Source organism: Falco biarmicus, chromosome 10, assembly GCF_023638135.1.
Source record: "Falco biarmicus isolate bFalBia1 chromosome 10, bFalBia1.pri, whole genome shotgun sequence".
In the NCBI taxonomy this organism is placed as follows: Eukaryota; Metazoa; Chordata; class Aves; order Falconiformes; family Falconidae; genus Falco; species Falco biarmicus.
The window spans coordinates 31,759,729-31,783,635 of record NC_079297.1 but is presented as its reverse complement, the minus strand read 5'-3'; the positions used below and the strand labels follow the sequence as shown (position 1 = coordinate 31,783,635).

At 37.9% G+C, this 23,907-nt stretch overlaps 1 protein-coding gene across 12 annotated transcripts in view; it reads left to right on the top strand.

Moving 5' to 3' along the window:
• SOX6 (SRY-box transcription factor 6) overlaps positions 1 to 23,907 on the top strand; it is a 375,871-nt gene that overhangs the window by 205,842 nt on the left and 146,122 nt on the right. For all 12 annotated transcript variants that reach the window (XM_056354363.1, XM_056354364.1, XM_056354366.1 and 9 more), the window contains 2 exons: positions 19,419 to 19,591; positions 23,092 to 23,160. In XM_056354363.1, coding sequence (XP_056210338.1) covers positions 19,419 to 19,591; positions 23,092 to 23,160 — 242 coding nt within the window. The remainder of the gene's footprint in view (positions 1 to 19,418; positions 19,592 to 23,091; positions 23,161 to 23,907) is intronic.

Sequence of the window (23,907 nt, the reverse complement as noted above, 5' to 3'; positions counted from 1 at the left end):
TGTGTTTTGTGGGACTGTGTCCCAGATAGTGTGCTACCAATTGTTCATGAGAAAAAGGAATAAGAAGGATAATGATGCTAACAATAAGGAACTTGAAACAGCAATACATTTATTTGGCACATTAGAAAAGACTGCACTCTGGAATTTGATTCATTCTTCATCTGTACAAATACTGTCAAGAAAATGTATGATACTAAAAGGTGTTTATTTTCAAATGCCATTTAATATTTTTAGCAGAAAATTGCAAGTTGTTTTCTTCACTTTTATTCTGAAAATGTGACATTTTCTTCTATTGGTAGGTTGTTTTGGTATTGTGTACATATATTTTCAATTTTCATTATATCAGTAATTGTTATCTTTAACAAATACAGAGTCCTTAACTGCAGTTGAAAGGCTTCTGTGCTGAAGAAGCCAGTCACTGCTTGGAACACAGGGCCTCTACTGACACTGGATGTCAGGGGCAAATTTCCTTTTGACTCAAGTCCCAGCTTAGTTGCCAGTGAAGTTTCTTACCTTTACCAAAATAAAACTCCTACTGAAGAAAAATATGCAACTTCATATGAAAAAGCAAGTGCACATGTAGGAGTCTGCACTGCTGAAACAAGAGTGGAAGCTCCATTTCTTGTGTTTCATCATGCTTCATTGCTTTTGGCTTTTTGCTGCTGTAGACATATAAAGCCAAATTCCAACAAATTTAGTTAATATAAGCATTTATCTAGAAAGATGCACGTAGGCACAGTACTGAAAGGACTGAAATTTTCTGATTGGTTTGGATTCTGGGGAAACCTGTAGGTGTACTTCATCAGTCTTTTGTTACAGGAGTTTCCAATCAAGAAAATCTTTAATTTAAGTGTCCGATATAAAGAACATACTGTCCTGCACTGTTCTTTCTCTATGGATACTGAGCAACGTGGGGAAGGGTCTGAGGAAGGGGTAAACATACAGTAATATTTCCTCAATATACTCTTCCAATTTCCCACAAAGTATGATTAATGGGCTTCTTGATTCAGAGGTGGTACATTCGGGTTTAATGACCCTTGATAGAATTACCATCTATGAACATGTCCAATCGCTTTGGAACCCTCTAACAGACAGCTGGCAAGTCTGTGGGGATAAACTCAGCAGTTAACAATATGCTGTGTGTTTGAACCTAATACCTTGTAGGTGTCCCCTAGATCTTGCATTGTAATGGACAGGGAATGACTGGTCCTTCTTCACCTTCTCAGTTACACGACATTCAGTTGTCTCTTCTCCAGGTTGAAAAGTAAAAATATATTGATTTATTCCTTATAGGAAATCTGTTCTGCACTTTGGGTGCTCTCATCAGTTAATTTGGAAAGAAAATTTTTGCACAAAACATTCTTATTCTGAGCAACATCAGACTTTGGCACTGATTAATGAGAACCTTTGTGGCAATTCTTTTCACCTCGGTTGGTTTTGAACTCCCTTTCTGAATAAGGAGTCTGTCTTGAAGTGGGGTCTTGATATGTGGATGTTGTCTGGTAATGAGAGCATCTTCATGATATCAATCAGATTATTTTTTTTCTTGAGAGATGTGAAAATACCTTACTGGGAGCATTATAAATGGTGGACCCAGAGGGGGCTCAGAAATGTCGTCTGTAAAACTTAACGGTCGTAGCATTAGTACTCGGGGAAAATTAAGTACAAGCACATTTGGGAAACCTGCATGCAACTGAGAATATCAAGAACGTAATGTGCAACCTGACACAGCCACTGCCTCAAAAGCCTAAGCTCAGTAAGGAATAGAAGAAGAAATACAAGAAGGGTTGTCCTTGTCCTCTCTAAACAAGCTGACCCTTTGGAAGAGGTTAACTATCAGTATTTTTTTCAAGAGGTCTGTTTGTCTGACTGTGTCACCTCACCTCAGGTCTGACCAATGACACCTGACAGTTTTCTGCCAAAGGGCAGATCTAGCCAAACTAGGCTAATTCTCCTTGGTTTTGCATCCTCCTGCCAGCATTAAAGTGATTTCAGGCTAATTGGGATTCCCTTGCTTCAATCAGGTCATTCATGACACTGTCCCCTTCCTTGGAGAGTGAATTGGTCTCAATTCACTGTTCCACTTCTGCCTCTCCCCCAAATATTTATTTTAGATTGAAGTAAATAATTTCTCTCTTTTCCACTCTCCTCATTTTTTTTTTTTTTTTTGTTCAGCATGATTTGCCAATAGAGAAAATTTTCCAAAACACTAGAAAAGATGCAGTCTCATCAATGAATATGAGTATTTGAATTTTAAAACAAATTGAGAGCGCTATATTGAAACAGTTTCCAAAGGAAATTTGTCTGAATAGAGGAAATAGAAGTCTATTAAGGGCATAGCCTATCCTGATTCCATGAATGCACTGTATCTATTAAGTTCCATGTTAATAAAATTAATAGATTTATACCCAGGCAGCTTGATCAGAGATGGTTCTTTGTCATTAGCTCTCACACTGAAATCCTGTTATTATATGCATATTTTCTTTTACCTTTTTTCTTTAAATTACTTTTAGTTGCCCCACATCTCCTAATATTTACCTTGGTCTGTATCAATATGAATTAACAAAGTTTAACGTTGGTCATGTTGTCATAAATGTTCTTTGAGGGTTACGCACGATCACGCTGAGACCTGCTCGATAGCTGGTTAAAATGTGTTGCCCCGTAGATAATGAGGGGCTAACACACTCGTGTTGGGAATGAATCCTTATGTCTATTAAGATTTGTTTGAATAGGTTTCCATCACAACAGGTGCACAATTATTTTATGAGTAAAATATTATCAGCCTTCCAAATTAGCCAGGGCAAAATGCAAGTTGTCTGATTAAATAATCAAACCCAATGCTTAAAATGCACTTGATTTCCACAGGAATTTTAAGATGCTAAGTCCCAGTCTCTCAGTGAAACTGTGATTGTTTGCAGCATGCAAGTAGCAGCTTGTGGAGTATCCTGTTTGGTGTGTTTTACATAATTCATCCTACATTATACAAGACAAAACCGCTAAAAGAGCATATAATAATAGGTTTTACTTCTAGTCAAACAATTTTAATCTACCAATGAAGGTATTATACTGTGCATTAAAATGAGAAAAAAAAGTGGGCCTCTAATGGAAAATAGTTTGAAAGTGTCTGCATTCAATTAGGAGGCACATCAGTTTAGAAATACAAAACCCTGTGTTGTTTTTTAAATAATTTAGTTTATGAAGGGGGAGGGAAAAAAAGGAAAATTGTCTGAATCTGAAGTGCAGCTTGCAGTGTGGAGATCACATATGTCACCAGTTACTGAATAGCCCAGTAAACACACTGACTCAGAGACCCGAGGAATGGGTAAAATCTGAAACAGTAGGTTCCCCACAAATTGAAAACTTCGCAGTGCAGCTGTTGGACGCAGATTATGTGCAGGTAACTGTTTTCATATCTGAATCTGTTTGTCAATCAAGGAATGCTATGAATCAGGAGATGGGATCTCAAATACAAAACCACAAAGTCAGAGACAGCATCTGGAGGAGCTCCAAGCCACAAAAATTAGGAAAGAAGCACAGAGGGAACAAAAACTGTAAATGCTTGCGTGGATTCTGCCTCTATATACATTGAATTTAAATAATTGTGTTGATACATCAGTAATAATAATTGCTGATAAAAATTATAGTCCTTATTTTGGGCAGCAATATGTTTTACTAAATGTGAAATTAAATGCAATTTGTATTAATTAGGGATAATATGAAAGTATCTAAGTGGTTGACATTTCCGACATTTTTATACATACTACTAAATGTGAAGATACATCTTTTGCATTTGTTTTGACTTAGAAATACTGTATATTGATTTATGCCCCTAATGCGTTCTGTTGAAATAAGATCACAATAAGTTCTAGTCACTAAGATTAGAAAATTATTTACAGACAAGGTTTGCCATACTTTGAAATTTAGTTATGAGGTTTGATCATTGATGTAACTTTTTACTAGACAACTGTAGTTCTCTCTGGAAGCTGGAATAGTCTTATTACAGATAGCAAAACAAAATCTGCTATGAAAATGTAGGTGGTATACTCAAGTTGCAGGATTTCAAACGGCAGTGTAGTGATACAGACGTTTTATGCACGTTTGTAGCAATTTAAGTTTTTCTAAAGGTGGGAAAGCTTACAGAGACTTCAAGTTTTCATTGGTAACATCAGAGGAATACAGACAGGTTTACTAAGGAAGGTAAAGAAAGTGAAATGGACATAACTGTTTTGTGGTTTGTTTTTTCAGATTCATTAAGAATCATAGACTTCCTTTTAACTTGCAGCTGAAAGAGCTGCTTTTCACCTTGGCTGCTTTACTCTAGTGCCAGGATCCATTTCTCTATGTATTGTTGAGATTCTGCATCAGTCGCAGGATCGCTGCGGATTTTCTTTTGGGGGCTGTAGTGAATAGAGGGTTCCTACTTCAGAAATTGATTAACCCTCTTCTCTATCTTGTTATTTTCTTCAACTCCCAAGGGTTCTGTAGTACAGTTTTGTGTGTCTCAGGGCTCAGCCAGAGATGGGTGCCCACTTCTTCTGAAATGTAAGGATTTTTCTAAGAAACGCTTCAGCCTATCAGGTTACGGTCTGCCACTGTTCAAGATAACAGTGATTGACAAAGGCACTTTGGGTCTCTCTGCATACCCTGAGATAACATATCCCACCATCAGACAAATATGAGCCCTGGGTGCTAAGAACTGGCTGGGAGTGGGCCATAGTGAGAATTCTCCCTCCGCTGACCTGGAAAAACCATCCTCAGTGTCCACACATAGCCAAAGTTTAGTTAACTTCATCGCTAGGTAAGGCTTTTCTCTCTCTTTGCTTCTTCCTGCTTCCTTCCATCTGTATTGTGGTAACGAACACTGAGAAAAATACTTTTCCTGAATTACAGTTACAAGTACTGAGAAGGTCTATGGTGATAAGTAGCAAATCACCTGTGACAGAATATAGGTGTTAATTGCACGTCAACTGAATCTGCTATCAGAAATTTACATTATGACAGCTAGGCCTGTGTAAAATGTTTGAATGCATTAAACACAGGGAAATTAATACAAAGTTTGGGTTTGGGAGTGGGGGAAGCCTGAAGATTTATGTGATGAAAATAGCATCGTTTAACTTGTTTCAACGAAATAGTCTTCACAAAGGAGAGGTGTGTTCCTTGCTGTAGGCCTGCTTCCACCGTTTGCAGCATGAGCTGTAAAAGGGGAACGCTGCTTCTCGCTGATCAAGGTCAGGTCCTACAGACCAGCTGGCATCACCGATGCTGGGGCTGAGACTGTGGCTGCTATCCGAAATGGAAACAATTATAGACTCTGTTTCTGTGGCAGACCTTAACAATGTCTGAGAGGTGTGTATTTTTTTTAAAAAAGCCAAAACTAACATGCCATTTTTCACTGGAGTTCTGAAAGGGTTTATTTTCTGTGGTTTGTGATCTGAAGATACGTGATATTTGTTTAATGTTCCTGGCTGACAGCTAGCAAGATAGGAAATAGTTAAATGATTTTGTGAGAATTAGCAGGTCTGTTGGTAAGCTAGGTAAGGCTTTTGCCTGCATAACTATCCAGGCTTTTACAGTAGAATTGTGCAGTGGGTTAAGCAACTGAAAAAGTCACCCCTCTTAAGGTATATACACTGAATTAACACCTAAAACAATCCTGAGTGCTTAAGTGAGTAAAAATTTTTATTTTTTTGCATAGAGAAATGAATGTGAATGAGCGTGTGTGAGTGTTGCCTTAGAAATGCATTTTCTGTGATTGCTTTACATGTAAGATCAGTTTTTGTTCATCCTCTTCTGCAAGCTGGTCATCGTATATGGACTTATTGCTGAGTGTGTTGAGTCCATGATATAGCTGAAGGCTTACTGCAAGCTTAGATTTATTGCAAGCTCCTGAGGTCCCCACATGCAGAACATTTAAGGTACACGACAGCAAGGAAATCTCATCTTTGCTATTACATATCAAGCCAGTAATGGAAGAGCTCCAAGGAGAAGCTGAAAATGTGTAAGTGAATGTGGTTCTTGGTGCTTCAAAGTTACCAAAGTGCTACTGAGTTCTGGAAAGTTATATCTAAATACCTCATGTCCTTCAGCAGTTCTTCAACAATATTTCCATTTATGACTGTGTTTACTTTGATACCCTGAAATGATGATGATAACATAATGTATTGATAGTCATATGTTAGAAGTTAGCTGTAAGGATGCAGTTCAAATCTTTTTGTGCTAAAGTTATTACCTATGTGAAACTCAAAGTAAGCAACTGACTTACATGTGTTCAAGATCTACTTATAATATATTAGAATGCTGTTATAATGGAATTCAAAACCTCTTGGTGTGTTTCCACCATGCTCCCAGTGCTTCAACAATTATTCTGAATCATCTTTTGTCTGTGCTTAAATTTGTGCCTAAGTTCAGGCCTTTGAATATTGAATTATATGAAGTTTTTTGAATAGGCGGTGTTTACATTTTCATTCCGAGTGATACTTTTTGAGCGGTAGGATACCTATAAAAGGGCAACAAAATAACCTGACACCACTCTCTGGTTTGGGACTGTGAAGAATTTCATTACCACAGATTCTGCAGCGAAGGGCTGTGTTAAATGTTTTGGTTTGTGATCAACTAGGTATACACATAAATTGAATTAAGAAAATTTCCAACTGTACTTTTAGTCGCTTCTAAGAAACATCTGGATAAACATACTCATGCTTGTGGTTAGAGTATAATTATACCAGAACACTCTTAGAATATGTGTGGAACTTTGGTCTGCAAATGTAGGCCACCTCCTTTGTGCGCTGCTTAATGTGAATTAAGAGGGTTTTCTGCAGTTGGAAAACTTGACTGATAATTTTGTGGTGTATTTCATAGGAGAACAAGAAACTGGTCACGGAATTCTAATTTGTTCTGGAATGTGTTCTTTTAAATTAATTAATTATTTATTTATAAGATAAACCTTGAGGGAACAGCAAGCATAGTTCACTTGTTTGTTTTTTGTTTCTCATACCCATACAGTGAGGTTGTGGTTATTTCAAAAGACGTAAGATAATTCGTGTTTGTAGCATTAATATGCTCTGCTGAATTTGTTTTACAGATTATTAGGTAGTGTGTAGCAGATAAGTAGCACTTTCAATTTATAACTGTTTGATTATGAAATAAATTTGAAATAATATTCAGATTTGCAAGCCTCAAGCTGCCAGTTTTGAGCACCTAATGCCATTGTTCATGAACATATCAATGGACCTGTTTCAAAGCCCACTGAAATAAGTGTAAATCCTTCAACTGACTTCTGTGGACACATTTTAAATATATAAAATGTTTTTGCTTTTCCATACATATCAAAGGCTTTTGACTAAATTGTCTCTGCTCAAGTGAGGTAAGAAGTTTCTTCTTTACAGCTTCTGTGATAGACAGGCTATGCTAATGTCCTTGTTTTGCAATAAACTTTGCCTCTTCATTACTTATCACCAGAGGCAATAAAAATCTTCAGAGGCAAATATAAGTTTTTCATTGATATACTTGTTTGTATTTGTAAGACATGAAAGATGAACATGTAATTAAGATCAAAATTAAAATTTATATTTAAAGTATATAAATCTTACAGTACTAATACCCCTCATATTTACATTTAGACACTTCTGAGTGGTGTAGCTAATAACTACTAACTAAAAACTCATGGAAGTAACTTATTGAACAGGATATAAAAGGTAACTGTAAGACATCGTAAGTCAGAGTATGTTTCACAGAGGCACATCTTTCCTGCGTATATTGTGCATTTTGGATGCAGTAGAAGAAATTCATTTGGGCTGCAATTTTGAGTACTGGAAGAGAGGCAAGATTCCTAGAGTGTTTTGAAGTGGGATCCTCAGTGTTAGCTTTAAGGCAAATGAACTCCAATAATTGAATCCTAATATGTAAATTGAATAGCCTTTTTATTAAAAAGCTGCAGTGGCACCTATGGAAAGGATCTCTTCCCTTCTTGCACCCCTAGAGAAAAGTATTCATTCCTGTCCTTGTTCTCATAGGCCTTCTTAGTACACAGATGCTTAGGTTCACTCTAAGGAGTCACATCATCCTCCTTAAAACTAGGTTAGCCCCATGGAAAGATGCAGTGATGATATGGTCTTGCACCCGACTGGCACATGCGCAACTGCAGGAGTACACATAAATGCTGTATGGACATCAGCTGTCAGCTTTTCTTTACCGTGCCCCCATGTATGTATTTATATATGTTATTGTGCATAAGTATTTAAAGAGCAGATTCACATTTTTTCTGCAAAGACTATGGCAAAAAGCAGAAAAAAATACTATCAATACCTCCTTTTCTGTAGCTTGCTGTTCAAACTTAATTAAAACATGAATCTTTTTCATCTTTCATTGTTCATCTATAGTTTAGACAATATGAGAAGACTGAACAAACAAGCAAAACCTTCTTTTACATCATTAAATTTTTAAATGAAAGACAAATATCAGCTAAAGAAATCACAGGTAACTATGAGTCCTGTTATATAGGGAAATTAATGTAATCTAATTCATAGGGGTGATAGTCATTAAATGAGATATTAAAGTAACTTCCTCTAGACTCGGCTTCCTTCCAGTCATTTTTATGCATGTACATATACGATTCTTTTTCTAGAAGACTAGATAGAGCAGAAATTCAGTTCATCCCTGTGACTGGAGATGCAAGTTTTAATTAGAGAGCTCTTCCTTCCAAATACGTGCTTTTTTGCACTCCTACCACAACAGGAAGAAATACTAGTTTAAAAAGAATGAAAAGTTGTATAGATCACTTGGAATTGTATCATGTTTACATAATAATAAAAAAAAATATTCATTTTTAAGCGTATCGTGGTACCCACAAATCACTTGTTAAAGTTAAAATTGAATATGGAAACAAAATGATTTTTATCCAGCTGTACGCTGTTATGAAAGAACAATCAATGAAATGGAGCAATTTCAAAATCAGTCCTGAAATCTCCATTTATATATCTTCTTCAGCAGACTCCTAATCTTTTCATGGTGGCTGATAAGATCCTACTTATTCCAGACTGTCATCAGTTGTGACTCTCAACATTGTAATTCCAAAGCAGACGCTACCTATGATTGTATATAAGTGAAACAAAATATCATTTTACATCTAAAAGAGGAAGCTACAAAAGAGTATCTTTCTTACGCCTTGTACTGCAGTGTTTCATAGGAACATTAGGGATGGCTTAGCATTCATCTGCCAGGCCATCCACTCCTCTGCATCAAGGCACAGGTGCAAATGTTCATCTAAAACTCAAATATTTTTCTTCTTTTCTGGAAATGGAGGGTAGGGGTTTTCCATTGAGTTCAAACACCTAAAACATTACTTAACTAAATTAAGATATAGGGATGCTATTAGAGCAGCAGAACTCCATTCAGTAATTTTAATGAGTCAGAAGAGAAAAAAAAAAATATCAAAAGAATTATCCAGAAGGCAAAATAATGTTTAGGACAAAACGTTGTGTTGGAATTCCTCTGAAGCTGGTGTGAAAGGTGGGGCAGTATTTCTCTGTGCAAGTACCTCGGTTTTAGTTTCATGTCTATGCTTTCACATCAAACTATAAGCTGCTTATGGAGAGAGTTACGAATTTAGTAAGTCCTTTTAAAATTTCTAATACTATGGACTGTTTTGTATGACCAGTGATGCCGTCAGGACAAAGCAGCCTCAGATCTAAACCCAGGATGGTGCTATAGAATATGTACATGTATTAGGCTTTTTCACTAACATTTCTAAAAACCTAGTATAGTGGGGTTTTCGAAACCGAGAGATAGAATGTCATTAAAAACAAAGTTACTCCATAATATTCAGTGATGAAGTTTTTTGGACTTGTATTTGATGTGTCTGTTATCGGTCCTCTGACAATTACAAAATTCAGCCAGAGCTGATGAAAGAAACTCTGTATTTTGAGTCGGGTTCAGAGATAGAATAATAGCAAAGGTGAACAACTGGCTTCACTTGCTGTTTATGGGAACTTGGGGATCAGTTCTCCTACCACTGTAAATAAAGGGTATTTCTACTGAAGTTTCTGGTTCCACATGTATGTCTAAATAACATGCAAAGAGAATTAGGCCTGCTCAGTTGTTAATTTCAGCATAATGAATAAGCCACAAGCACTGCAAACATCATTGTTACTGAAGGGCTTGATTTTTCTGATATTTAATACTTGTGTCCCATCTTCAGAAGCAGAAAGTTTGGCCATCTCTATTTCCCTATGAGACTAGCCCTGTTTCACTGTGTGAGAACGTAAAGCATTATAGGGCTATTGGGTTGGAGTTAGTTGTATAGCCCTTGCAAATGCAAAAAGTTACAGCATTTAAAGCCCTTTTTATGACTTTCTCATCTCCTTGAAGAAGATGTAACATTGGCCTGCGATCGTTTTTTTGTGCTTAATCTGTGTCCTCTGATAAAGAAAGGTGAACCCATCTTGTACCATTTTTACTTAAGATATTAACTTCCACAAAAAAACCCTGTGTGGGGTTGTTTGCACAGAGAAGGTTCCAATCCTGAGAGTTTATTCCTGATGTGACGCTGAAGTATTTCTGCTATCGTTATCAGCACAGTTTCTGGCATCTCAGTGTGGTGGTTCTACAGAAGGGGAACTGTGATGTAATTACATGATGATTAGATTTTTTTTCTTTCTGTTTATCAGTTCTTTTCACTTCCAACACCTCCTTTATCCTTTAGATTCTGTATTTCTTAATATACTCTTTCCTTCTGTTATATGGCCCACAAACACAGTTTGGAACCTTTACTGTTCCTATTGTCAGCACTACCTCCTCCCCTTCCCCCTCCCTGATCTAGGGAAGTACTCTCATCTGTATTTAAAGGGGAAAAACTGAAACTGAAGGTCAGGAAATTTTTTCAGTGCTCTCAAGTCATGAGCGAGTACCTTAAATGGATGGACTATCTTTTCTCCTTTCTTGTTTGTGATTTTTTTTTACTTTAAAAGCATTGGAATTGAGCATTAGAGTCAATAATAATATTAATAATACAAGTTTTGCGCTCTATATATAACACCACCGTGTTCATTTTTTTTTGGTGTGCTATGCCCTGGGCTATAGTCTTCTCGGTTAAAAAAATGAAAATATTCATTTTTCTTTCTCTTTATATCATATTTTAGTGTTTGTATTGCTGTACGGATTACTCACAGCCTGTGGCCTCTGCTGTATCATTATATTCTACTCAGGCAAGAACAGGTTGGCTCTGAGTTTTTAGCTGCAAAGTGTAATACGTATTTTCCTGTTTATTTCCAGTATTATCACATTTTTTCCACACAGAGTTTGAACAACTTGTATTGAGTATATATGAAGCGTTTCTAAACCTACTGAAACCACTGAAGCATTCATAACCAAATCTCTACTTGCTACTGAAAAACCCTACGAATAACTTTTTCCAAAAATTGTCGTCTTTCTTCCACATGCACATGTATGAACTAACAGTAAATACGTATTTGAATTAACACCTAACATGTACTTCTAGTATTATTTAGAATGTGAGGTGACAAGTCCTTCTGGAATTTGAGAGTAATTCTAACAAACTAGCTAAAATTTGGGGGATTTTTTGTTGTTTGGTTTTGGGTTTTTTTTTCATTTTTTAAATAACAAACAATAATAAAGTGGAATTGTACGTATGAGATAGTAACAAAATCTCTAAACATTTTTAAAGTCCTTCAAGGTTTATTTCAGATTTCTCCCTTTCATGTGCGTGAAAGAAAGCAAGGAGTCTTTATAAGTAGAGAGATTTGTTGGAATTCTGCTTTTTGCTGGATGCTGGTTTAGAGGAGGGGGAGGCTGGAGATCTGGCTAACATCACATTCTTTCCTGCATTCCTGACATGGATTACATTTTAGGACGCAACTGTGAGTTCACCACATCCCTACAAATGGTGCAGCATATCATTGTGCCGCTCCGTGAGCGGACCAGGCACTCCTCAATCCAACCCCTTGCCTAGCAGACTGCTTTCACAGTTTTGGAGGTGTTTGGTAGTAACATGTGTACGATTTATGTTGATCCAGTCATTGCAGTGTTTTCCTTTTGAATGTATTGGTTTGCTTGGATTAGAAATGTGAAAAACAGTCAAGGAAGAAAACTTCTGAATATAAGATGTTCCTCGGGAAACACTTGAGAATTGCTGAGAAACAGCACAAGAACAAAACCACATAAGATCAAAAAAACTTGAAAGGCCACAAAAGAACCCTTGTCTCAGCAGAGGTGGTTGTCTGCAGGGGCAAAGCGAAGGTACGAGCGTTCGCTGAGGAATGCTGAGGCTGGGGAGCCTGCCTCAGTTGTCATCAGCTGATGGCAAAGCTTTAGGGGGAAACTCTCAGCTGGATTCCTGTATGCATTCTGGTGACTTATTTGCTCTTAATGAAAATAAACTTTTCTGTGATTTGTGAAGTCTGAAGGAGGGATAAAGCCTTCAAATTCTTTTGAGACGGGAAAAAAACAATGGAGTGCAACACTTTAAATAGTCAAACAGTTGAATGTGCGCACTCCCATGTGCAATGGTAAAGCGAGGACCTGTGAGGGCACTTCTACCCAGGGATGCCGATCTCTGTCCCAGCTTGGTGTCAGGGAAGATCTGGATTTGCATTGCTCTCCTGCACCCCTGTGCTCTCCCCCCGTCAGGCCAGGTGTATGCGTGTGCTGGATGAAAGCCTTCGTATGATCCAAACTAGGCGGCAGTGGGTGCAGGACCCTGCCGTCTGCCATCAGCCATGCAGCGTGGGGAGGGGGCTTTGCTGGGGAGGTGCAGCTCTGCCGCTGGGGTCCCTGCCCCCTCCCCTCCGTCATCTGCCTGTGACCATAATGAAATGGGTCATCACGACCTTGCTGACATAATTCCATTTTCACTCTGCTACCTGCCACATACGGCTAGTCTGGGAAAGGCAGCCTGGCCCATGGTAAGCTTAGGGCTGTGTCGAAACTCTCGAGTTCTGTGAATCGTCTTAGTTTCTTATTGCGTCCACCTAAGCAATTGCTTAAGCAGCTGAGGTCTAGTGTATGTGAAACTAGGATGAATCCTGAGTTTGTCAGTAAAACGTTTTCATCCTTCTCATAAGCATAGCTAACTTAAGCCTTTTTTTTTTTTTTCTTCTAAAGCTGCCAAACAGATTTTTCTCTACACAATGTTTTGAGTAGTCCTAATATTAATTCCTGTTACTGTTTATGGACATAGGGCATTAATTTTTCCTTGCTCAAAGCTTAAAACATAGAATAATTTGGAGACATAAGGCAGGGGGGAATCTCACACCTTCACAAGAGAGGCTCTCCAGTGTGGTTTGCATGCTGGACGTTTGCTGTGCTGCCTCCTGCACTGGGATGCTACAAAGCACAATGGAAGCATTTATAAAACTTTTTATTGACTAAGGACTGGACAGTAGCATATGGAAACATCAACAATTGCTAACTGATCATGAAATAAAGAAATTCCAGTATTCTAGTGTTATAAAAAGAAATGGGAGAAAAAAAGTCATTCAGAACTTAGTCATATTGGTTCAGCTGTTGTAACCAAAGACTGATAAGATAATAGAGGTCTTTGTGGCTGTTTTCTACTGAAATGCTTTATCTTTATGATGCACTTGGGGCCCTTTAGAGTGGAAAGCTTTTTAAACTGCTGCTGGAGTTAGAACTCAAATTAGATGCTATAGCAATGGCAAGGGGGCTCCTTAGTCAGGCAGCCCTCACAAAGTGACTTTTATCTCCGAAGCCCGTCCATTAGTTTGTTACTTTCTTCTGTTTTTCCTGTTTATTTTTGTTGACTTTTGCTGCCCTATTTTGTGGCATTTGAAAGGTGACCCAATCAAAAAAGGGTAAATGCTAAACGCTGGACAGAGCCTGTGAAGTAGAGACATCACAACCCATCTGATGTGTGCTGCAGGCTGCCGTGTCAGACAGAACGGTTTAACCAGGTTGTCTCTGGGCAGCTAAGATCAAATACACTTTCTTTTATGTCTAGCATTGTGTTTTTGCTTTCTTTTCAAACAATGCCCATTAAAAAAAAAAAAAAAAAAGAAAGAACTAACAGAGGCATTGATTCATAAAGGCTGGTGGTTTTTCTTTTTAAAGCTGAAATTGCTTAACTTGTTTCAAAATCATTTCTGATTGTTGGTTGAATTGCTTCGGTTGATGATACTTTGGAACCACAGTTATGTGATTTAAAGCCCTTAGCTTCTGGCAAAGTCCACGCTTTCTTGCATTACTGTCTCTTGATTTCATAAAAGTCACACTATGTGTTTATTCTAAAAATGTAACAGGAGTAATCATTTGTGATTTATTAATTTGTATTTCCTGTAAGTACATGGGGCAAAAGTTAGTTTAGATGCAGTGCATAAACAAGGATGATATTTGTCATGCTTTACAGCAATCACAGAATTCAAGAGAACCAATAATACTCTGCAGCTGTGTAGAGATTCCATGCAAGGATCTCAAAGCACTTCAGGAGCATTAACTAACCAGGCATAAACCCCTCTGACTGGTAGTGTTTTACTTTGTGTATGTGTTGGGAAACTAAGGCAAGCACAGTCAAGAACCCACAGTAACTTTTTGTCATGGCTGAGAATCCTGCTTTGGCAAGCTTTGCATCACACCTATAAATTTTTGGCTTATTTATAACTCCAGTATTTTGTCTTTTATTTACTCGATAGAGTATGTGGTTTTATGTTGTTTTCTTCGGCTGAGTGTCAAAGAGATTAGTTTAAATTACACTATGTAAGTCTAGAAGTCTATTTTCTGTTATTGCTGCTTATTTTTTTCCCTTACCAGCAGTTATTACTCTGCCTCTATCTCATGACAACTTGCCACAAGGACATTTCTAAATTTAACATTGAAAAGCCTCCTGTGTTTGTTGACATGCAGCTACCTCTGTATATAGACTGAATATGTAGTAAGAGGTAATAGAATTGTTCTAAGGTGGTAAATCAGAGCTTGATGATGGGAACTATAGTTATAGTATGTATCTATACTTCCAAATTATTAGAGTTTTAATCTTTCTTTTTTTTTTTTTTTTTCAATGCTTAAAGAAAATTGGGTAGATAAAATGCAAGGTGATGTTTATGATTTTGCTTAAATATGGTGAGATATATGATGATGATTCTATTACATTGTGTACCCAAAATCATGTAGTATTGCGATCAGTTTTAAAAGGTAGGGTTTTGCCACAAACAGAATTCTTTCTAAATGTAATTTTAGACCAGAAGTTGAACTCTTCTCTCTTTTTTTCAGCAGATTTATAGCTACTTTTTATTTTCTCGCTCCTGGTTAGATTGACCTATGACCAGAATTTCTCAAAAGTTCTCTTTGATGCCTTAGTTCTGTTCAGTCTGACCATTTTAGCTCAATTTGTGCTCGAATCCATACAAAAATGAAGGGTAAAACCATAAGCACACAAGGAAAAAATAAAATATTGCTACAACCAAATTATTTTTCAGCTTGTGATTATAATCACAAAGACAAGAATACACAAGCAAAGGGCTATCAAAAATAATAACATTTCCCTGAACTTTTGATGAGACTAACTGTTACATTTTCATTTTAAAAAGAAGTCCTTAAACACTACCGACTTCCCACCAACATTCAAAATTTTAAATACTGCTGGTAAAGAGAGTCAATGGATCAAATTCAGTATATCTGAAGTCACTGAAATAAAGGCCCCTAAGAAAAATGTGTCAATTTTAAAGGTCTTTCCTAACTGAAGACCATTTTGTGATAGAGCCAAAGGTTAATAAAATCAGTAGTGAATGTAGCAATTTTACAGATAAGCTATTCACAACAAGTGTAGTTACTTGAATAAAAAGCTAATTCAGTTCTAAAATGCCACATGCAGTAGCAGTGAATAGCTGCTTTTAGGTGCTTTCTGGAGGAGGATAAAATACAGAATCACAGCACTCTTCTTTTCCAGCATCCCTGGCTGCCTGTAAATTGCTGTGAATGGGACTATAGGCTGACAGGCTCTATTAAGACAAACTGCCTTTCTCATCGGAGAGATAAAATAAATCAGGTGTTTAGTCAAATTAAAATACTTTGGATGGAGCAGGCCCTGGGGAGCACTGATCCACCTGACAAATCTGAGAGAAACTCAAGACAGATGTGTTTGGGGGATAAGGAAGACCCCATGGAAAAAAAAAAAAATGCACTGCTGTCTTTGGAGTAAGAGAATAGGACTAGAACAGAGAGTGTGCTGTGATGGATAATATTTTATGGTAGCTGGCACATTTACTGTATATTTTTTACTGAGCTTTTTGTTTTATCTGTTTTTATGGCAAATACATTTTACAGATGGCTATATTTTTATTTTATTTATAGATATTTTTAGTCAGCAGCAGAAGTTTATTTACTGGTAATGAGTTTAGGAATCTCGTTGCTTGCTGCAGTAAGTGGATGCAAAACAGATGATGATGGCACACAGCTACTGATGACCTCTCTTGGCCCAGCCAGATCAGCTCAATCTGGTCTGCATTCTGAGCAAGTTGTTTTTTATTGGTATTTAAACTGTAAAATAATGGTTGGGATTTTCCACTCGAAAATTAAATTATACCTCCCCCACACAGTGTTCGTACAACAACATTCTGCATCTTATGCTTTTTCTTGTCTTCAGCAGCGTTCGGTTAGGTGTCTTGCAGCTTCGTGGAGGTCTCGTTATTTTCCAGGAGCACAGTGTACATTTTGTGGTCATCAGTTCTGTTCTGTTGTTGGATTACATAGCACAGTACAAATTAAAGAGTAGACTACTTTAAATGGGGTCATTCAATACAGATGTGTTTCTTGGGGTGGGGGAAAAGGAAAGAAAAACAATGACTATGAATTCCTGAGTAAGAACGGGTACTTCTGCCTGCCATTGTATAAAATTCAGGGAAAAAAGGAAAAGAAATTACCTTATAAATTTGCTGCCACTAGATCAAATGGTTCTAACTAATCATAAGAAAACAATCAAATTCTGTAGCCTTAGCAGGCACTCTTTGTGGTAGCTTTGTACTCATATTATGAAGCAAGTACAAAGTATACACAATAATATGTAAATGCAGCAGGAGATTAATATCTGCTTTGGGTGTGTAAAATATTTTATGACTGTAAGATCGGGGGCCTGCGTTACAATGCAAAATCTGCTTGACAGATGTGAAAGTCTCAAGCTGTGGTTTCCCAGGTGGCAGTGGATGGCAAGAAGGTATCATCTGAGGCAGCAAGTTCCTTCCCATTGGCTTTCTAAAATAGGTGGAGTGGTTGAGCTCTTCTAGTAACGATGGGCAAGGGAGTTTTTCTTTGGTAGAAAAACTTCTATCAGTCTTTTATCCGTGAAAGTGAAATTCAGTGTACAATAACATATTCAAATGCACCTAAATAATCTTTGATCCACGGTGCAAAATCTTCAAGCCTGAGTGGTACAGTTTGAGAGGTTTAAGCTAAGTCTATACTGAAGTTGCAGGTAATTGAACTGATGTCAGGAGTGTGGAGCTCAGTACAAGGTAATGGTTGCTGGCAGGCAGTATGTCAGTGCAGACAGTTTCCTGGCCACATACCTGCCTAAGCTTACTTTCAAAAATATTTTTTTTGTTATTGCTTTGAAACAGCTTTTTGCACAGAACTCTTTTATTGCTTAGGTCACACATATCATGCTAAGGTTTTGTAATAAGTTGGTTTGAAATGGAGAGTATCCTTCAGCTCTGACTTCATGCATCCATCATACTTCTTGTGACCGAGGGAATTGCTAACCATTCCTAAAACTTCTGCTGCAACAGAAGTCACTCATTTTTCCTTATGCAGAGGCCTGCGTCACATGCAGACTGAATTAAGGTATGGCATTACAGGATACTGGAGCATCAGTTTGTTGGAGGCTCTTTTAAGACTAAGTTAGTTAATAGTGTCTAAGAAATTGAGTATTTTCAGTGGTTTATGTTGTTATATGCAATTCAAAATGTACAGAAAAACAGGTACCCTTTGGTTCTGGGAGTTTGCTTTGTTTAGAGTGAACGACTTAAGCCATGCGGTTTCTTTTTCCACAGAAAGCAATCACAGACAGAGGGTTTCTTGTATGCTGCTTTTGCAAATGAAATTCTCTTTAAGAATTTCTCTCATCATAGCATGATGTAAGCAGCCGAGCATCTTGGGTTTGTCACCTGCTTGGCGCGAGTCCGTTTTGTCTTCCCTCTCCCAATGAAACCTGTCAACCTCTTTCTTCTCTTCCCTAGAAGGTATCCATCTTACTCCTGAGAAGAAGGTAGAATCACAATTTTGGTGACAGTTTCTCCATTCCCTCCCAGGTCCTGTTCCTCACACATTGTCTTCCTCTTCACAAGACCTGTGGATTTTTTATCACAGTCCTCTGTTGTGAATGGAGGAATTGAAGTATGCAAATAACCTCTCTTTTGTGCCACTTCTCACATCACTGGGGCAGATTACAGACCTGACTAGTTCTTGATTTAGTTTGCTTCTTCTCTGACTCCCAGTTCTCCTGTACAACATAAAATTGTTTCATTTTTCCCACTTCCAACTGTAAACCTCTTCCAATATTCCTGAACTGCTACCTTACTGTAATTGTATTACCTGGTCTAGAGCTGTGGGTCTGAGACGCTTACACAAGGAGATGCAGTGTATGGCTCAAATACAGGAGCTGACATTGTTGCTTGTGACAGAGTAATATGTTTGTACGTAAGACGGGATATTCTTGGATTGATTTGCAAAAGGACCCTGTACTCTTTACTTAGGAGACCCATGCAATTTACCCCTAAACAGACCATTAAGCATCATTAGTGCGAAGAATAAATGTACCGTAGTTTCATATTAATTAAGTGCTCTCTGTAGAGTAAACTTTGGAAGTTAAATGAAAATTTTTAAGCCATTTTCTCAGGTTAGCCGTTTCTCTTAGGGACAAGTAGAGCTCATTTTTAATATGCATTCCATAACCAAAGCTTACATTTACCCAAATGAACTACCAGATATATGGGTGTTTTAGAGAAATGATCAATAAACTATTAAACTGCTTCTTCCACTGGACAGCATCTTTTAATTTTTTATATTTTTTTTTAGAATTTTTACATACTAGGGGGAAAAAACAACAAAATATTTAAAGTGAAGGAAAATTATGTCTGATGAACTGTGAATGTATTTATCACACTGGGCAGATTTAGATGGAAAAGATATAGGGATTTGTACCCCATGCATCGTTAATTACTCCTGTCAGAAAACAAGAAATACTCTATATCTTTTCTGCTCCAATTTTCGTTACATCCTCCACTGCTTAGAGCACAGTAAAGCTATGTGCTAGATTCTTTTGGGATTTGTTAGTAAAACATATACTCAAGCTACCGCTTGAAATAAGCATGTTGGTGATTCAGCCATTTTTTGTGTGAATATTGCTTGGTAACTATTGTCTATCTCATATTTACAGTACATCTTTCCTGCACATTTAGGTACACCAGAAAGCCTGGCAGAAAAAGAGCGACAGCTCTCTACTATGATCACCCAGCTGATCAGCTTACGGGAGCAGCTCCTGGCTGCCCATGATGAACAGAAAAAGCTGGCAGCCTCACAAATTGAAAAACAACGGCAGCAAATGGACCTTGCTCGCCAACAGCAAGAACAGGTGAGGCTCCAAGAAAGAAACCTGTGAAAATGTTTCATGCAGAATGCTTATCATAAACACTGTTCTGCTTGGTGTTTCATCTTTTTTGTTAAAAGAGCTTAAAAATCTTCAGAAATTACATCTTTTTCCAGAAAGAGGAAATATTGTAGGACCCTGAGACAAAAAAGTGTGTGCAAACATTCAAATAATCTCTTTCCTAGAATAAATGGCATTTGATATATTTCAGAGTTCCTGTTTCTTGCACTGAGGTGCAATTTTGGGAGTTACAAATAAGCCAGACTACAACCATTATTTAACTCGTTCTCTTTTTGTCAAGAAAATAATTGAACAAAAACCCTTAAGCATCCTCAAACCTTCAAATATCTTCTATAAGTAAGGTTTGATTTGTTTGTTCATGGTTTTGCCCTTGGTTTTTTTTAAAGATGCAGTTGTTCAGAGAGCTGACCCTTCCTTATTGCACGAAAGTGTAACAACGGTGCTCCCATATACTAGTCCCCTAGGCATTAGATCAGACAGATCCAAATTAATGTGTGGTTTTTAGGAATGTGACATTATTACTAGAATTATCTTTTCAGTTAAACGTATTTTATAGGATATATACAGCAATATATGCTCTGTTGATTTTAATGAGTTGTGACGTCTGGTATTTTATGTTCTTGAGTATTTGCCCACATGTAGGAATATGGACTCATCCCCTAATGGAAAATAACATAAAGGAACACTGTAAAAAATCAGAAGTTAGAATGTCATTTAGCCATCCAGAGATGACACAGTAATTAACTATTGACACTTGTGAATAAGCTAGCACAAATTAATCTTGACACATTTGCAGACGAGTGATATCTTACAGTGAACACTTTGTAATTATATTTCAAAATGAAAATTAAATGACACTTAAAACTAGGTTGTCATGCTCAATGAAGCGAGCATGTAGCTCAACCGATAGGCAAATAAAATTCAGAATTTGAGCCACATGGTGCTTGTGTACCCTACTTTACCGTGTCAAGCCTATACATCAGGACTATGTGATGGTAATTGCATTGCGGGGTATTGGGTACATTTTCTATCACAGTACTGCTCCTTCTAAGAGGAACCATTGCCCTTAGATGCTTCACAGTATATTACTGGTTTTCATCAGGAAATGCCTATTCAAACGGTACCGTATTGTCCATGCAAGTACAAAAAGCTGTGCACAAGCAGTCTGAACTCTGGCAGAGCAGTGCCTTTGCACATATAGACCAAGGTCTCATCCCTGCCTTGGCTATAGCTCACCATGTTAAGCAGCAGCCAGGTCACCAGCAGCTCCAAGCCATTCTGGACATAGGATCCTGTGTATCTGTGAAAAAAGATAGAGCACTCAGAAAAGAATGACCCATGGTGCAGCTCGATGCAGTGTCTGATTTCAATGTGAAATTACAAGTAATTCCTTTCTGAAGCTGAGTATCGTGATAGTCTGTTACCTTCACTGAGATTTTAGCAGCAGGGACAATGTGGACATAAACCCAACAGAGCTCACCTTTAGTGACAAGCACTGCAGTTCTAAGATGGAATTGATGTGTTACTCATTAAAAATAGTAACCCAAGCACTCATACAGGTTTTTAAATATTCTTTATAGCACAGTTATCATTGGATAACTAAGAATAGACACTACTGCTGACCACTGATCTGACAGCAGATGACCTGAGGTCCTAGGGGCTGCTCATAGCTTACCTAGGCACACAGGCTACTGGCTCTGTTTGAACTCTCTTTTTCACTAGCAGACTAGTGCCTGCTTCCTCAGTCTTCATTCACCATATTTTTATGGGCTTTACTGGGACATTTGTCCAGAGATACTCAAACCAGGCTCATAAAGGGAGTTTGACAGATCCCTGTTACAAGCATCAGTGTAGTGGGCTATGATAGTTGCCTGATGCTGTTTCTGTGTGGCGCTTTGCCTTGATACAGCCCTAGAATCACATAGACCTCAATTTGTCTCTTTGAGGCTGTATGGAAGACTTAAAAGAGTATGAATTTTGTGTTGGTTTCCCATACAGAAGTGAATTCTAACTGTAGCGGTGAAAAAAATTTACAGCTATTTCCAGGTGATAAAGTGAGACTAAGGACATGGCAGCTTGATCTTTGGTATACACAATTACAAGCTGTTAATATGTAACTGCAGATTCCTTAGGAGTTAATCTGAACAGTTTGCACTGAAACTATGTGATTGTTTATTTCCAAATCAACCTTGCTACATTTCTGTAATTTTTTTTTTATCATCAAAAACACTTTACTTAGCTTTCTCTGTTTATAAGAGAGTAAGCATGCTCGGAAGATGGGGAAGGGAGACCAGGAGGGTTGTTGCCAGAACCGGAACAGTGGATTTGAGTTACCAAACTATCTTTTGTCACCAGCTTCTTGCTGTTTTATGTGGTTCCTCTGCTCTAGATAAATATTTATAGGAGGGGAAATTATACTTAAGAAATGAAGGTAGCAGAAGCGCTGAGGCCAGGATTTTCAGGAAACACAAATCTTGTCCTTGTTTCAGCCTGCAGCACAGCTACCCTTCTAAAGCAGAAGTCCAGTTGCTCCCCCAGCTCCCTGCGGCTTGTCCCCAATAGCTGCAGCCTGTGTTACCCATCGCAGGGAGCTCTCAGGGCATGAGCCTATTTCCCTGCTACTCTTGCATGCTGGTTTTGGATGTTTGTGGGAACTGGGGAGCAGGGTGGCTGCGGCAGATCGTCTCTCATTTGTGTCTCGGTGTTCCCTGCCCTGAACACTTGCTTCCCTCCATCTATATTAGAGAAGGGACAAAGTGAACCTTTACCCTCCAGATCCTTTACTGAATCTACCAAATGAGCAGGGCTGTGTGGAGGCTGTTACTGAGTGTCAGGTACTGCTTTCACACAGAATGAGATCCTACTTCCCTGAGTAGTTCCAAGGAAGACTCCAAGATTTACAAGAGAAGTAATGTGCTGCTCATTGTGAATGAAGTTAGAGAAGCTTGCCCTAGGAGCTTGTGCTGAATAGTGAAACATCTATAAATACTAGCTAAGGCTCCAGTTCAGCAAAGCAGGAAAATGTGTGTTTAACCTTAAGCACCTGAGTAATCCCATCCCCATTCAGCAAAGCACTTAATTTTAAGCATGTGTTTCATTCCCATTGTAGCTAACAGTAATGCATAATAGTCAAAGATCACCACAGGCTTAAATGCTTTGTTGAATAGTGATGAGATTATTCACGTGCACAGCTAAACCCATGTTTCTATGCTATGCAGAGTTGAGGCCTAAGTGCTTAAAATACATATTTCTTACTGGCTAACTAGATTTTTATGTTGCATTTAAATTTAAAATGTTTATGTCACATATACAGATACCTCTAAAATATCCTTCATTTTTTTCTAAAATATAGATGATGCTTAATAAAAGTAAAATAAAGAATAACTAATAAGATGTTTTTCACTCAAAAATATTGCAGTTTCAATATTACTGTTTTAATTTAATGGAAATTTTATTTCTAATAGATTGCAAGACAACAGCAGCAACTTCTGCAACAGCAGCACAAAATCAATCTACTGCAGCAGCAAATTCAGGTCAGTGTGTTTTATTGCTCTCTTCTGATTATACTTAAATTCCATTTATGGAGAGAGAAGGATCTAAAATAAAGCAGCCACATGCTTTACTAACAAGCCTCAGTAAAGGTGCTCTTTTTGGAGGGTCTTTGCGTCTTAGAAAATTATTGTCAGGCACCTTTTTGGTGGAAAGGGCTTTTGCTTTTCTTTAATAAGTAGAGCTTTCTTCTGAAAGTTATGGACTGTTTCTTAAATCTTGTCATTTAATTCTGAAATCTGCAATCAGTTTGAGTTGTCTGAAGTAAAAGCAGAGTCTTAACCATTGTTTATAGAATTCCTTATTCTACAAATGCAAAATGGGCTTTATAAGAAGGTTAGAAGAATGTTTTCCATTTCATTAACTAAAGCAAACAGCTATAGAATAGGGTAATAGACACTGAGACAATGCTACGTCCCTGGGACCAGCCTGCCCATGTAGAAAGACCCACAGGTATATGTGTCCTGTGTACCTCTGGGGTAACTGTGCCTTTGTGGAGCTGGAAGCGTTCTGGAGGTTTCCGATTATCTGTACTTGTACGCAGAACCCGGTTTAATTGTGTGCAACTGTGTGGGGGGTAGGGAGTGACATGTTGATAGTGGCATTGTTGGTGTGACTCTGTTTCCTCATCTGCTCCCTACTTTGTCTGAACGCATTTCGCTGGGCCTGTTCTTTAATTTAAATATTTCGGTTTGGTCTGGCAGATGATTGTGCTGCCAGTCATTTCTTAG